Here is a 15,607-nt window from a genome sequence, read left to right on the forward strand (position 1 = left end):
AGACAGAGGCATAGCTGAGGCCATTGACTCGATATTGCATCTTGACACAACCTTGATTGAGGCAGAGATGAATTTGGCTTGGAGTTGGATAGGCCAATATGGAAAGAGACAACCCTGATTGAGGCCGAGAGAGATTTGGCTCGGAGTCGGCTAGGACAACAGGGATAGAGAAGTTTTTGGAAAATGGTCCAGGGCAGTGGACATGGTGAGATCACAGGGTACCCAGATGTCCTCGCAACTTCTCAGGTTTAGAGTAGCAGACTTTGACTTACTGGAAGACTTGGACCTCAACAACAATTTGTCAAGTGAACAGGCCGATGCCATAGTCTTCAAGCAGGATATTTCAGCAACGTACAGCCCTGAGATCCTGGATCGCCTTCGTATTCATGAGGGCAAATGCTTCAGAGTACTTGGAGTCATGTGCCAAACTCAAACACCAGAGGTAGACATTAACAGGATCTATTCCACACATCTGTTTGTAACAGTCGCTATAAGACCGTAGTTTTAAGATGGGACAACAGTGCCCTTGTAAACTGGATTCTGGAGACAAAGTAATTAAAGATTGGAAAAAAGTTAGGAGCATGCTCTGGACCAGCATACGAAGTTGGGGTAGAGCCGCATGACACCACGGGTACATGGGAGCAATGCTGTTAAAATTTACAGGAACCAATCTGGTGTCTAGGGATATTGTAAAGGTGAGGTTAAAAGTATCCTTGATAAAAAGAATGTCACCCTCTACAGGCAGATGACACCAAAGAAGGAAAAAGGAGCCGCTCGGCAATAGTCGAGGCTGGTGACAAGGAAGAAAAAAAAAAAAAGACTTTGCTGGTGATCCTAACCCCTGCAATCATCACAACCAAGACTAACGCAAGGGTTGAGCAGGTTGCTGAAAAGGTTGAAATAGCTACCTCTGGTGGTAAGCAAACTTCCGATATTGTAGTTGAAACTGACAGGGCAAAGATAATAAGCCCTTGGTGTGGGCTGTAGCACAACTATCTTTGACTGTTTAACCACTGAATCTGCCTTGTCGCCAAACAGCCTGGAGCCAACAAACAGCATAGCCTGCAATGACTGCAAGTCTGTGTTGCACTTCTGTGCATGAAGGCAATTCACCACACTGGTCCCCACAGAGTAGCCAATGCACTCTGTGGTGTCCAGATAGGCCTGCAAAATTTACTTGGCTCTGTCCTGTCCATTGTGCCACCTGAGTGAAGGCATTTCGGAACTCCTTAGGACAGGTGGGCAAGCTCTTGACCACCATGACCCAGAGGGCAACAGTGTAGTTTACTAACAACCAAAGAACTAGCAGAGGAGAAAACTACCTTAGCAAGTGCATCAATGCACTTCGATTCCAATTGATCAGTTCGGAAAACATTCAGATTGAGCTTGTTGGCTGAAAACTAAACTACAAGGCACTCTCGTGTGACTGCTACTACAAAAGGACTGGTTTGAAATGAGACGCATCATTAGTGCCACTGACAAATGTTTCAACCAAGCCTCTATCAAGACTTTGTTGCAGTGCAGCAAAGGCTTTGAAGTAGTAGGGCCTGGTTGCAAAATCTCTGTAGGCAAATTTGCTTCAGTTTTCAAAGTTGGCAGCTGTAGTCCAAAAACTTACATGACGATAAGAAAACCCTGGCAAAAAAAAAGATTCTTCACTTGTGAGCCCGAGTAAGTAAGCCAATTATGTTGCAAGTGAAATATAGATGCCACCAGCAGTTTGAGAAGTCTCAATACAGACCAGTAAGTTATAGTGAGCAGGAAGCAAATTGTCTTAATCCTCGTCCTGCAGAATTTTCTGCTGAATGCAACCCCAATCTAGCCAAAAGCTGTAGAAAATATGATATTGAGGTAAAGTCACTGCCGAAGAATCTTCCCATACCACTGATTGTGCCTTGGTGGTCTCATAACAAAAGCTGCAGGAATTACTGGCTCATAAAATGCAAGGACACATGCAGCAATTATTGGTCAATAAAAATATTTTGCAAGGGCAAAGTCTGGAGAATCCTTTTTGATATAAAGTTTGGTCTCCTATTTATCAGTACATTAGAAGAACAATGCCTATGCCATCCTCATGAACACAGAAAATACTTTAAAATAAAACATCTTAAGGGCCAGGATACCAACAGAGCACCCACTGACTAAACACAAAATGCCTTGTGCTTTGGAAGTGTATTTCACCTCGTCTGTAGCACTAAAAGGGCACTGATGTTGTCTCCTGTTGGATGGAAACAAGCTTTTAAACTGATGATTTCAGAAAGCACAAAACGAAAAAGCTGGAAAGCACAGAAAGAAATCTTTGGCAGGCAAGGCTATCAAAAATCTAAGGAATAAAGGTATTGCCAATGAAGTAAAACACTAAAGTAATCCACAAGTGAAAAGCGAGTTAACAGGACAATTGTTTGGTGGCACAGTCTGTTTTTGTGGTGTACATATTTATTCCCCATGAATCAAGACATTTCCACAACAACATCTCTGAGTGAGGCATAGCGAAAAATGAAACTACTTGTGATTAGAGTGATCTCCACACATGTAGTGTATGCAAGTGGGAAGGACTATCACAAGGTGGTTTTTTTCTTTCTTTCTTATTATTATTTTGTTTAAATACTTGAACATATTGGCAGAGTGTTACTTATTAAAGTGTCAGTCTGATTTTATCTGTAAGGGAACAGTTGCTCCGTCCTTGGTAGCTGTTAGGAGGACTTTAGGGTTCAATTACTTTAAGTCCCGCCAGCTTTGCAACTCTTTTAGTTATCTTTTGTAATGAAATGTGTCTATTTGCATTCCCACCCCCAGTGTTTTAGATTGATGCTGCTGGTTTTTTTACTTGACTTTTGCAGTGCATTGAGGCTTGCTGACCAGACCTCAGTGTCAGTGCCCTGACCCTTAAACATGTATGTTTCATGGTCTATACCCAAAAGGGGTAAGGTAATTTACTCATATGACCCTAGTATATGGTACCAGGAATGCCTGTAAGTTAAAGTGTCCCCAGAGGGACTGCAATGCTTGTCGAACCACCGAGTGGAACAAGGTAAAATGTGTCTCCTAGCTTGTCACTTTTTTTTAATGTGTGCAAGTCAACTCTACAAATAAGTCCTAAGGCAGGGTGCAGCATGCTAAAAAAGCAGAACATGTGTTTTTCATGTTCTGACAGTGAAAACTCGCAACTGTCATTTTTACTGTGAGAGAGGCTAGTAGCCCCACTGACGTGTTCAGGGTTACCCACTGACAACTCAGCTGTGCTAACTTCTGAATAGGACTAGTAAAGTTTGTATTTCAAGGTATCAAATAACTTGATGCCCAAGTCCAAATTAATGTCAATTGTTGCTGCATGCAAAGATTAGAAAGTTGTCAGTTTTCCAAAAGGTTTCCACTGGCCACTGCAGATACTGGCCACGAGAAAGCCTTCTGAACACCTGGAACGAAGTGTAAACGGCTCTTAGGACAGGTAACAATAGAGGCCTGTTGCTGGAGGTGTTAACTCCCCCTTTAGCCCAAAAAGTGAGCTTCAAAGGGGAAACAACCTATGAAGACCAAATAATAAACACACGTTAGAGGGGCTGGTCTTTTGTCTGGGTAGACAGGTTGGCTTTGGAGACTGGGGGCAGGGGAAGGACACTGTCAAAACTGTTTTTCCATGGGCGTGTAGCCTCCCAAGGTAGGCACACTTCTAGGGTGGACTACTGAATGCCACACACCAAGATGATTCAGCCATCTTGGAAGTGGGCAGAATAGAGCACTCCGGGATAGCAAGATGCCACACGTCACAGGAAGTTATCCTGACATTGGAAGGAAGTAGGTAGCCCATTGGCTAGTGACCACGACCTGCACAAAGGGCACTTTCTGGGCAAAAGAGGGCAGCCCTGTAACCAGAACTCAGATCTTGCGTGGAGTGCAGATGACCAAAGAAGAACTGCCCTGCTAACCTTGGCCCTCACAAAGAGAGGCTGAATGCTCATTGCGCTATCAAAGGAAGGAACTGTGTCCTACTCAAGAAGACATCCCCAGACCCCAACCAGAAAGAGAGACTCCAAGAGCCAGTTGGTTGACTTCCTCTTCACCGCATAGGACCACAAAAGCTGAAGGCGACTGTAGGAAACTGGCCTGGTGTGTGGTGGATGCCTATGGTGTTAGCACTTTATACCAGGTCCAGATAACCCCTATTAGTTAGTGTGAAAGTGTCTAGGAAGCCAGGGCTCTCTAGTGGTACCTGTGGTGAGCAGCCAAGACTTACCTAGGAGAAGTGTAAACCACAGCAGTTGCACAGCAACTTATCACACATGAAAGGAACCACACAGTGTTACAAAAATAAAGGTACTTTACTACAGTAGCACTGAACTAGATTACGTATAGGCAGTCCCCCAACATGAGCTAAGTACACACTATACATACACACAGTAAATATCAAGAATTAGCATACAGAAACAACAGGCATAGGCATGAAAGAGTGAAAAATAGTTAGGACCCTGGGGAGGGGGGGTGGGGAGGTGGGGGGGGGGGGGGGGATTGTGGGGGCACGGGGGGAACCATATACTAAAATAATGGAATGCAAAGTGAGGTCCACCACCCAAGGATGTGAAGTAGTTAGAAGGGAGATGGAGCCGGTGACCCTTAGTGACCAGGAGAGAGAGCAGAGGTAAGTTACCTTGTCTTCCCAAAAACTAACAAGGTGACATGGAAAAGGAAGATTGCAAGACCAGGACCAGTCCAGTGGAACCCAACAGTGGATTCCGGAAGAAGAGGATCTGCAAAAGAAGGGGACGAAGTCCAGGCCACACAGGAGTTTCGAGGTGGGGCAGGAGCTACTACACACCCACTGTAGATGAAGATCCATGTTGACGAGGAAGATGAAGATCAGCTGTGGAGCCCAGGAGCTGCAGAGAGGTCCTTGGAATTATGCAGACGATATCCCATGTTGGTTGCCGGGTCACAGATGGTCAGCGGTCGGGAGGACCACCAACAAGCCTTGGTAAATGCAAATACGGGCAGAAGAGGATCTGCAGAGAAGAGGAGAGACTGTCCTTGCGGGGATGAAGTGCTGGAGGCTTGGCTACTTGGAGCCTGAAGAATCCTTGGAGCAGGAGTCAACAGGCCTTTGTTGCTGCAAGAGTTGCAGTGCACAGGAGTCCTGTCCTGAAAGGAGAGGCAAGGGTTCACCATCTCCCCAGTTGGACAACAGGTAAAGAGGACCACTCAGAACCACCACCTGTGTTGGAGATTCTTTCGGAAGCTGGATGGCAGAAGATTCCAGCAGTCGGTCATGTTGCCTTGGGTGCCTGCAGATACAGGGGAGTGACTCCTTCATTCCAAGGGAGATTACTTCTTGCTTCTTTGGTGCAGATGAATTCTTGCAGACCCCAGAGGATGCACAGCCATGTAAATGTTGGAATTACTGGAAGGAGCTGAAGAAACAATGTTGCAAGGCAAGGTCATCTAGAAGTTGCAGGCTTGTTTTGTTCCTGCGGCCAGGAGCAGAAGAGGTCGATGTAGAGGAGTCATGGTGGAGTCTTGCACGCTGAACCTGGGGACCCACCCGCAAGAAAGTCCCTAAATAGCCCAAACAGGGAGTTTGGTCACTCTGCAGGGTGACCACCTATCAGAGGGGGTCACGGATGTCAGTCACCTGTCCTGACCAACCAGATGCTCCCAGTGGCCTCTGCACATCTTGTTTCTATGATGGCAGAATCAAGTGGCCACCTGGAGGAGCTCTGGGCACCACCCCTGGGGTGGTGGTGGCAGGGGGGTGATCACTCCCCTTTGTGTGGTTTCGTGCCAGACCACGGACTAGGGGTCCCTGGACTGGTGCAAACCAGATTATGCAAGGAAGGCACCAAATGTGCCCTTCTAAGCAAGCCGGTGGCCTTGTAATGCCCATTTCCAAGGGAGAAGGTGCTTCCTCCCTCTCCCACAGGAAATCCTTTGTTCTGCCTTCCCCTGCTTGAGCTGGTCAAGCGGCAGGATGGCAGAAACCTGTCTGAGGGGTGGCAGTAGCGTAGGTTGCCCGCAAACCCTGGAAGACTGGTAGGAGCAATACTGGGTGGTCCTCTGCACCACTGCACTCTACTCTACACCAATCCACGCACTTGCACTCTACAGCACTATACTCTGTGGCAGGACATCTACTCCACACCACTGCACTCTACATCACTCCAGCCTAGACCACTCCACTTTACACCAATGCACTGTATCTCCTTGTAATCCACTTGACACCACAGTAATCTACTCTGCACAACTCTCCCGCACTTCATTCTACTATGAAATAATCTACTTTATGCTATTTAAATCTGCGTAACACCACTGCACTCTACTCAAAACCAATGCACTCTATATCAATCTACTATGCACCACTTGCATTGTCGCTATAATCTGTTACACACTACTTTACACCCTTCTTCTCTGCAACAATGAACTCTATGCCATTGCATTCTAATTTGAACCACTCTGCTCTACTGTACCCTATCTCAATGCACTCTATGCCACTACACTTTACGCCACTCTGCTTCACTCCATGCCACCCTACTATGCAGCATTCCACTCTATGCCACTGTGCTCTACTTTGCACCACTAAACTATGCCACTGCACTCTACTCTGCACACTCCACTCTAGGCCACTATACTCTGCACCACTCACATCTATGCCACTGTATTATACAACACTACATTCTATGCCTCTGCACTCTACGCCACTCTGCATCACTCCACTTTACACCAGTGCACTTTACTCTACACCATTCTACGTCAATGCACTCCATATCAGTCTACTCTAGGCTACTCCACTCCACTGTATACCATTCTATGTGACTCCACTCTGCTACACAACACTGTTACCCAACAAAATGCCACTCTATTCTACCCCACTCCACACAATGCCACTGCACTCTACTCTGCACCACTCCACTATGCTACTGCACTTTACTCCACTCTATGAAACACTATGCTTCTCTACTCCACTCCACTCTACAATGCCTGGCACTCCAAACCACTCTACGCCACATCACTCTTCTCTACGACACAAACTTTTAGCCATGCTGAACAGCAGTTATGCTGGTGTACACCATGGCTAAAACACATTTGCAAAGCCAATAGTTCTTGCATTGGTGAGACCTACTGGCTTTGCCCACCCTTGGTTAATTACAGCAAACCATAGCCTACGTACTAAAACGCTATTAACCTTAACCCCTGAAACAGAAAGCAAAGACCGTTAAAACAATACCTATGAATGTTATGTTAATGACAAAGTCAGCACATGTTGCTATTAATAGTGCAGGAAGTGCAGTGGCACTGGGCACAGGGGCGCGAGGGGCCCTCTGCACTCGTATGGCTGCATGTTACTACCAAAATGACAAGCTGCTTCTTGTTGCATGGATAAGGGCCCATGACATCACTGTTACACCAGTGACAGTAACCCTCAATGACAAGGCTGCCTCATTGACAAGTCTGTACCTCAGGCATTAAGCCTTTCAGGGAGGGCATGCCTTGATGTGTACTGTGCTTCATCCACATCAAACTTCACTGTTGGGGAAGAAAGTGACTCCATTAAAAAAACCTATAAAAAAAGGAACCTCCACCTTAGGACCTTGAGTGTAGGTGTTGCAGCAGCCGATTATTGTGAATCTATGAAAGATGCAATGCTGAAAAACCGCCATGAATAATTGTAAAGCAATGCAAACTGTTAGCATGTAAAACAAATCTCATTAATTTTCAATAATACATTGGGGAATATTCAACTAAACTTATGAATAAACAAGTTCTGGAAAACCCAGAAATTGAATACTTCTGAGGACTTCCTGACAGCGAAGAGTTGCTAATGTGTACAGAGGAACTGAAGGTGCAGGTACTGGAGGATCCAGGTAAACGCTCTGCACTGGGCTGTTATAGACAGTGTTGGCGTGCTGCACATTATATGCCCTACTCTGAACTATACCCTGCTAACTATTAATGCATCAGACTCAGAGCATTTTAAGATTAAGATGCTGCAAAGGAAATGCAGGAACTGGATAAAGATTTGCATTGTGTTTAATGTTGAACATGAGTAGAAGAGCCGCACAAAATGTAGTGTTTTCACTTACCAAAACTGAAATGATATCATCAAGAGGCTGCATTCTCACTGATGTTATATTGTTGGTGGCTTCCACCACTTTCTCTCTACCTTGGTTAATGAGATCCTAGGAGGAAACGATAACATTTAACATTAAAAATAACAACTTTTTCTTTTTTAATTACTACGGTTAGAAGGGGCGATATAACAATCACAAACTGTTTTGTGTTGGCAGCATGATTAGACACACATAGCTGAGTTAATCAGTGACACAGAAAACACCAAACACCTTTGAATCACGCTTTAAATTTCTTTCCATAGGTTTAAGCTCAGTGATTACTGAAAAATGTGTATCAAAAAGTAATATGAACATATGCCACAAATCCGGACAAATCTTAGGTGTACAGAAAATGCACTACAAAACCTATAAGAATGCAGTGGGAGATGGAAAACACCACACACATAGACTGAGAATAACTTTATCTGGGTTCTTAAGGCATCGATTAAAAGTGTGCAGCCCAAGATAAAAACATAAAATATACACTAAAATACAGTTTAAATGGTATGTGTAGGAAGTTGGCTCTGTATATACTATTTCAAAGTAAGAAATAGTGTGCAGAGTCCAAGGGTTCCCCTTAGAGGTAAGATAGTGGCAAAAAGAGATAATTCTAATGCTCTATTTTGTGGTAGTGTGGTCGAGCAGTAGGCTTATCAGAGGGTAGTGTTAAGCATTTGTTGAACACACACAGGCAATAAATGAGGAACACACACTCAGAGACAATTCCAGGCCAATAGGTTTTAATATAGAAAAATATACTTTCTTAGTTTATTTTAAGAACCACAGGTTCAAGATTTACAAGTAATACTTCAAATGAAAGGTATTTCAGTCAGGTATTCTAGGAACTTTGAATAATCACAATAGCATGTACAGTTTTGACAAAAATGGCAGTGGACACAGTGCAAAAATCAACAGTTCGTGGGGGAGGTAAGTAAATGTTAAGTTCACAGGTAAGTAAAACACTTACAGGGTTCCAAGTTGGGTCCAAGGTAGCCCACCGTTGGGGGTTCAAGGCAACCCCAAAGTTAACACACCAGCAGCTCAGGGCCGGTCAGGTGCAGATGTCAAAGTGGTGCCCAAAACACATAGGCTTCAATGGAAATAGGGGTGCACCGGTTCCAGTCTGCCAGCAGGTAAGTACCCGTGACTTCGGAGGGCAGACCAGGGGGGTTTTGTAGGGCACGGGGGGGGAGGCACAAGCAGGCACACAAAGTACACCCTCAGCGGCACAGGGGCGGCCGGGTGCAGAGTGCAAACAGGCGTCGGGTTTTCAATAGGAATCAATGGGGAGACCCGGGGGTCTCTTCAACGATGCAGGCATGCACAGGGGGGGCTCCTCGGGGTAGCCATCACCTGGGCTAGGCAGAGGGTCGCCTGGGGGGGGAGGGGGGGGGGTCGCTCCTGCACTGGAGTTCGGTTCCTTCAGGTCCTGGGGGCTGCGGGTGCAGTGGGTTTTCCAGGCGTCGGGTTCCTTGAAGCAGGCAGTCGCGGTCAGGGGGAGCCTCTGGATTTCCTCTGCAGGCGTCGCTGTGGGGGCTCAGGGGGGTCAACTCTGGCTACTCACGGGCTCGCAGTTGCTGGGGAGTCATCCCTGTAGTGTTAGTTTTCTGCAGGTCGAGGGGCGTTGGGTGCAGAGTGGAAAGTCTCACGCTTCCGGCGGGAAACGTGTGGTCTTTCAAAGTTGCTTCTTTGTTTCCAAAAGTTGCAGTTTCTTGAACAGGGCTGCTGTTCTCGGGAGCTTCTTGCTCCTTTAGATGCATTGTAGTCCTCTGAGGCTTCAGAGGTCACTGGACCCTGTTGGATGCGTCGCTGTTGCAGTTTTCTTCGACAGGCCGGTGGGGCTGGGGCCAAATCATTTCTCGTCTTCGTCTTCACTGCAGGGCTTCAGGTCAGCAGTCCTTCTTCTTTAGGTTAGAGGAATCTGATTTCCTGGGTTCTGGGGTGTCCCTAAATACTAAATTTAGGGGTGTGTTTAGGTCTGGGAGGGCAGTAGCCAATGGCTACTGTCCTTGAGGGTGGCTACATCCTCTTTGAGCCTCCTCCCTGAGGGGAGGGGAGCACATCCCTAGTCCTATTGGGGGAATCCTCCAAAACCAAAATGGAGGATTTCTAAAGGCAGGGGTCACCTCAGCTGAGGGCACCTTAGGGGCTGTCCTGGCTGGAGGGTGACTCCTCCTTGTTTTTCTTCTCATTATCTCCCCAGACTTTCCGCCAAATGTGGGGGCTGTGTCTGGGGGGCGGGCATCTCCACTAGCTGGAGTGCCCTGGGGCACTGTAACACCAGGCTTGAGCCTTTGAGGCTCACCGCCAGGTGTTACAGTTCCTGCAGGGGGAGGTGTGAAGCACCTGCACCCAGGACAGGCTTTGTTTCTGGTCACAGAGTGCAGAAAGACACTCATCCCATGCGGCCAGAAACTGGTGTGGAAGTGGCAGGCTGGCAGAGACCGGTCAGCCTAGAGCTAGCAGTTGGGCTGGCATGCTGGGGGCATCTCTAAGATGCCCTCTGTGTGCCTTTCTCAATAAATCCCACACTGGCATCAGTGTGGATTTATTGTGCTGAGAAGTTTGATACCAAACTCCCCAGTATTCAGTGTAGCCATTATGGAACTGTGGAGTTTATGTCTGACAAACTCCCAGACCATATGCTCATTATGGCTACCCTGCACTTACAATGTCTAAGAATTGGCTTAGCCACTGTAGGGGCATAGGGCTCATGCAACTATGCCCTCACCTGTGGTATAGTGCACCCTGCCTTAGGGCTGTAAGGCCTGCTGGAGGGGTGACTTACCTATGTCACAGGCAGTGGGTTGTGGGCATGACACTCTGAGAGGAGTGCCATGTCGACTTAGCCTTTTTCTCCCCACCAGCACACACAAACTGTGAGGCAGTGTGCATGTGCTGAATGAGAGGTCTCCAGAGTGGCATAATACATGCTGCAGCCCTTAGAGACCTTCCCTAGCCACAGGGCCCTTGGTACCAGCGGTACCTTTTACAAGGGACTTATCTGTGTGCCAGGGCTGTGCCAATTCTGGAGACAAAGGTACAGTTTTAGGGAAAGAAAACTGGTGCTGGGTACTGGTTAGCAGGGTCCCAGCACATTCAATTAAAGCTGGCATCAACAAAAGGCAAAATGTTAGGGGGTAACCATGCCAACAGTGGCATTTTCATACAAAGGGTAAAACGCCAATCTGCTCACATTCATTTGAATGTAGTGCAGTATCCTGATCTGAAATTGTATTCAAGATTCCAGCAGAGGGTCACAAGGGGAATAAAGATGTAAAATTACTCAATCCATGATTCTGAGTAAACTATTGCTGGATAATATGGCACTGCAATCTTAAGTAAACAGTTCAATGGAACCTGCTCTTCTTAATATTCATAAGCAGGCTGATGGGAGGAAGACGTGAGGCACTAAGGCCCTCATTTCGATTTCGGCGGTCTTTTTTGAAGACCGCCGTGGTCCTGCCGTGCTGAAGACCGCCAGTGCAGGCGGTTTTCCGCGCAGCGTATTATGACTGCTGGCAGACCTCTGTACTTTTAGGGACGGAGAGCCGCGAGCAGCCATACTGGCGGTCAAGTGGAGGCTGCTCCCCCTCCACCGCCCGTCATCAGAACACCTCCCACCGAATCACGTCCCATGATTCGGTGTGGCGGTGTTCTGGTGACGGGGAGCTGGCGGCGGAGCAGCCCCCATGGATCCCGTCCCCTCCCGGAGGATCAACGGACAAGTAAGTTGATCGTCCGTTAGGGGAGGGGGGTGGGGTGTTGTGTGGGTGCATGGGCGTGTGAGTATGTAGAGAAGGTGAGAAGGTGTGTGAGTGCGTGTATGCATGCGGGGGGTGTTGTGTGTCCTGAAAATGTGTGCGGGTCGGTCTGTGTGCATGTCTGTTTGTATGTGTTTTAGTGTATGTGTGCGTGTAGGGGTGTGTGTATGTGCATGTTGGGGGGGGGGGGGGGAGTGTGTGTGTGTATGTGTATGTTGGGGGTGGGGAGGGGGGTCCTGCCACCTTTGGGGGTGGCAGGGGGGGACTCAGGGGTGGAGGGAGACCCCTATCAGTGCCAGGGAAGGAATTCCCTGGCACTGATAGAGCCTACCGCCATGGATTTCGTGGTGGTTCCAAACCACCCGAAATCCATGGCGGTATGCAGGGTCCTGATACCGCTCGCGGTCTGGAGACCGAAGTCTCCAGCCCAGCGGTCGGAGTAGAGGATGACCATGGCGGTAACCGCCATGGTCATAATTTCATTTATTTTTCCCGCCGGCTTGTCGGCGGTTTTACCGCCACTTCTCCCCCGTCCGCCAGGGTCATAAAAAGGGCCTAAGTTTTTTTTTCTTTAGCCAGGTGATCATTCTACGCCAGATGACAGATTCATTCAGTGACACAGACTAGCTATACTGTAAGAAGCAACCAAGCTGATTTATAGTAGACAGTGAAAGAAAAACAGACAATCGAAATTCCATTACAATGCACCCAGAGATTCATGATATCATACGAAAACTAAAGTATACAACTTTCAGAGAGCAGGTGGGATTTTATATTTAATAAAAAACTATGAAAACGTTGTAAACTCTACTAAGACTGCAAAGGCCTCAAAAACCATCCAGTGACTTGAGAGCCACTGAAAAATGAAGGGGAACAATCGTCAGTCATCAAAACAGGGCTCAAACCAGAAGAATACTGTGTCCTACTAACGTAAGTGTTCAACACCTTTTCTTAGTTTACAGTAATCATTATTGGGCACCAGGCATAACCAAAACAACATCAACATAAGGAAATGAGAGCTTTAGTTCAGCTGAAGATGTACTTGGGACTGCTACATTTGTAAGCACTTTGGGTTGTTCTAAATAGCAACTGCACCAGAAAACAGGTGGGTCTTCCCACAGAGAACAACTCTCAGCCTGGTAGGGTTCAAGATAAAAACCTCATGGAACAGTTTTAAAAAAAACTTGAGAAACCAGAGTCTGTTCTTGCTTCTTCATTTGCCGGTCTTTCAGACACAGCACAATCTTATTAGCATCCAACGCCACAACTTTCCTTTCTATTTCAAACTTAGCTCTGTAGTGAGACTCATTTCAACAAGAAACATTCTCCTCACATATTTAGGATGTGGCTGGACCACTCGTGGGTCACAGGAACACTTTGAGCACTATTTCTGGATTTCTCTGGCAGTGTGAACCATAGGAAAGGTGAATTTTGACAACAAAAGTCAAGAATCAGATGTCATTAAAGGAAATATTCCTGGGAAACTAGAAAAAAACGTAAAAAAATACATGAGAAAGCGAATGAACAAATTACCTTTGGTGGAGTTCTGTCTGGTAGAGACTATCTGGGTGCAGATTCCTCACCTTTTGAATATTCCCAGGCGTTAGGCTGGATCCAGACATTTTTCAGCAGTACCTCTGTGGGCCAGAAGGTGGCAGCATCGGACCCCACACTGATGCCATTTGCTCCGGAAATGACATGGAGAGCCTATACAGGTGCCATTTCAGTGCACTGATGTCAACTGCTTTTGAGACAGTCACCTAAAACAAACTGGTAGACAGAGTGCAGATTCCTAGACTTGGGACCTTAATAAATACAGTCCAATCACAAAATGGGGTGGATTAATGAGAAATTGGTGGTTCGATAGAGCCTCTCCCACGAAGAGCGTTACTGAAGGCAAGCAAATTGATCTTCTGATGCAGACTTCCAGTTGTAGATTTCTTACTTTTTGAATAGATAGAAAAGCGATAGCTATTTGAAGCTGGGTTTGAGAGTGGACTTGAACGAGAAAGGTCTGCTGGACCTAGTGGGAAAAACGCCCCTTCTGTTGAGCATGACTGCCCAGGCAACAGAACTCTGTCAATGTCTGGCGACACATGCAGGTAGCCCCTTGGCCAATGTGTAGGACAGGGAGTCTGCATGCCAACACAGTGGTAGCAGCTCTGGCCCTGGTGAACAAGTTACTTACCTTTGGTAACCCCTTATCTGACAGAAACTATATTTACCTGTAGACACCTTTCCTTAGAATTTCCTCAGACTTCAGATTGGATCTGGAAGAGTTTTGTGAGCTACCCCTGCACACAGGTGGGTAGATCATTCTGTTCCGCAAGCGTCATGGGCATTGTCAGTGTCACAAGTGACGTCTGCGGCACATATATAGGAGCCACACAGGTGCACTGTCAGTTTCTTTTTATGACTTTCCACGCCAGGAGCAATGAAGAACACTCATCACTGGAATTGAAATCCAGGGCCCTGAAAGGGAACCACCATGTCCCTAAAAATCTGTTCATAGAGTGGGGAGGATGGGTAGGTCGGTGTAGGAAAGCACCATTTTTGGCATGGTTAGCCTCCACTTTTTGCCATGTATCTGCTGTAATTTCAACTGAAAGTACACTGGGTTCCTGTCAACCAGGTCCCCAGTCCCATAACTTTCTCCAAAACTACATAGTTGTTTCCCCAATTGGCAAAACCTTTAGCACTCTCTGTAAGTCCCTAGTAAATAGTAACCCTGGTATGTACGGCCTGGGGTACCAAAGATGGACCCCAAGGGCTGCAGCACGAATTGTGCCACCCTAAGGGCCCTCTCATCAAGCTCATGACAGGCTGCCATTGCAGGCAGCGTGTCTTGGTGCAGACCAAAGTGAGAACACAACATGGCACACAGCCTGTATGCCCTGTCCCCTAACACTAAATGCAATATAAGTCTTCCCTCTAGCAGAACTTATACTCCTAAGGCAGGGTGCATTACATCACATTTGAGGGCAAATCTGCCTGAGCAGATATGCCCCTGCTATGTCTGTTGATTCTCAGACATAGTAAGTGACCAGGAAAGCCATATTAAATACATGTGCTGGACACTGGTCACTACAAGTTCCACAGCTACATGATGGCTTCACTGAAGATAGGGATATTTGGTATCAAACATCTCGTATTGGTGAACCCACACTGAAGCCAGTGTTGGGTTTACCAATACATGCACCCAGAGGACACCTTAGAGGTGTCCACTGAAAAACTACCAACTACTAGTGTGTTAACTTACTAGTCCTGACCTGTTAGGCTACCTTAGCCACGTTTCTCATCCCCTAAAGTGATAACCAGAGCTCTTGTGGTCCAGAGACAAATGCCTGCCCTGGGGGCGGGAGTTGGCAACTCCTCTAGACAGCATGGGCATTCCCGGGAGGGAGGCTTCAAAGGCCTAGCCGCCTTTGTAATGCGACCCAGGTCTCTCCAAATGGCAGAGATGACTCCCTCTGTCCAGATCCCACTTTTGGCCGCATTAGGCATGCCCACTTCATGCCAGTCCCACCAACTCCACTGGCCTCTCTGCACTCCTCGACAGACTCTGCACCAAAAGACGCCTTGTCCTGCAGCTGAACCTTCAGAAACCTGGGAGGACTGCGTTCCTTCATGTCCCATGAGCAGCGGAGCTCCTCACCAACTATAAGGAAAGGACTCTGCAGCTCTTGGAACCGCAAAGACCTGACACCTAAGACACCACTGCACTGCAGTCACCGACCCAAGTGGGAG

The 15,607-nt window shown here is 47.1% G+C and overlaps 1 protein-coding gene across 1 annotated transcript in view; it reads right to left on the minus strand.

Moving 5' to 3' along the window:
• Nucleotides 1-15,607, minus strand: part of ATRX (ATRX chromatin remodeler) — a 1,138,900-nt gene that overhangs the window by 50,830 nt on the left and 1,072,463 nt on the right. Inside the window, exon 33 of the mRNA XM_069211061.1 lies at nucleotides 8,070-8,165. Within this exon, the coding sequence (XP_069067162.1) occupies nucleotides 8,070-8,165 (96 nt within the window). The remainder of the gene's footprint in view (nucleotides 1-8,069; nucleotides 8,166-15,607) is intronic.

This window comes from Pleurodeles waltl, chromosome 2_1, assembly GCF_031143425.1.
Source record: "Pleurodeles waltl isolate 20211129_DDA chromosome 2_1, aPleWal1.hap1.20221129, whole genome shotgun sequence".
In the NCBI taxonomy this organism is placed as follows: Eukaryota; Metazoa; Chordata; class Amphibia; order Caudata; family Salamandridae; genus Pleurodeles; species Pleurodeles waltl.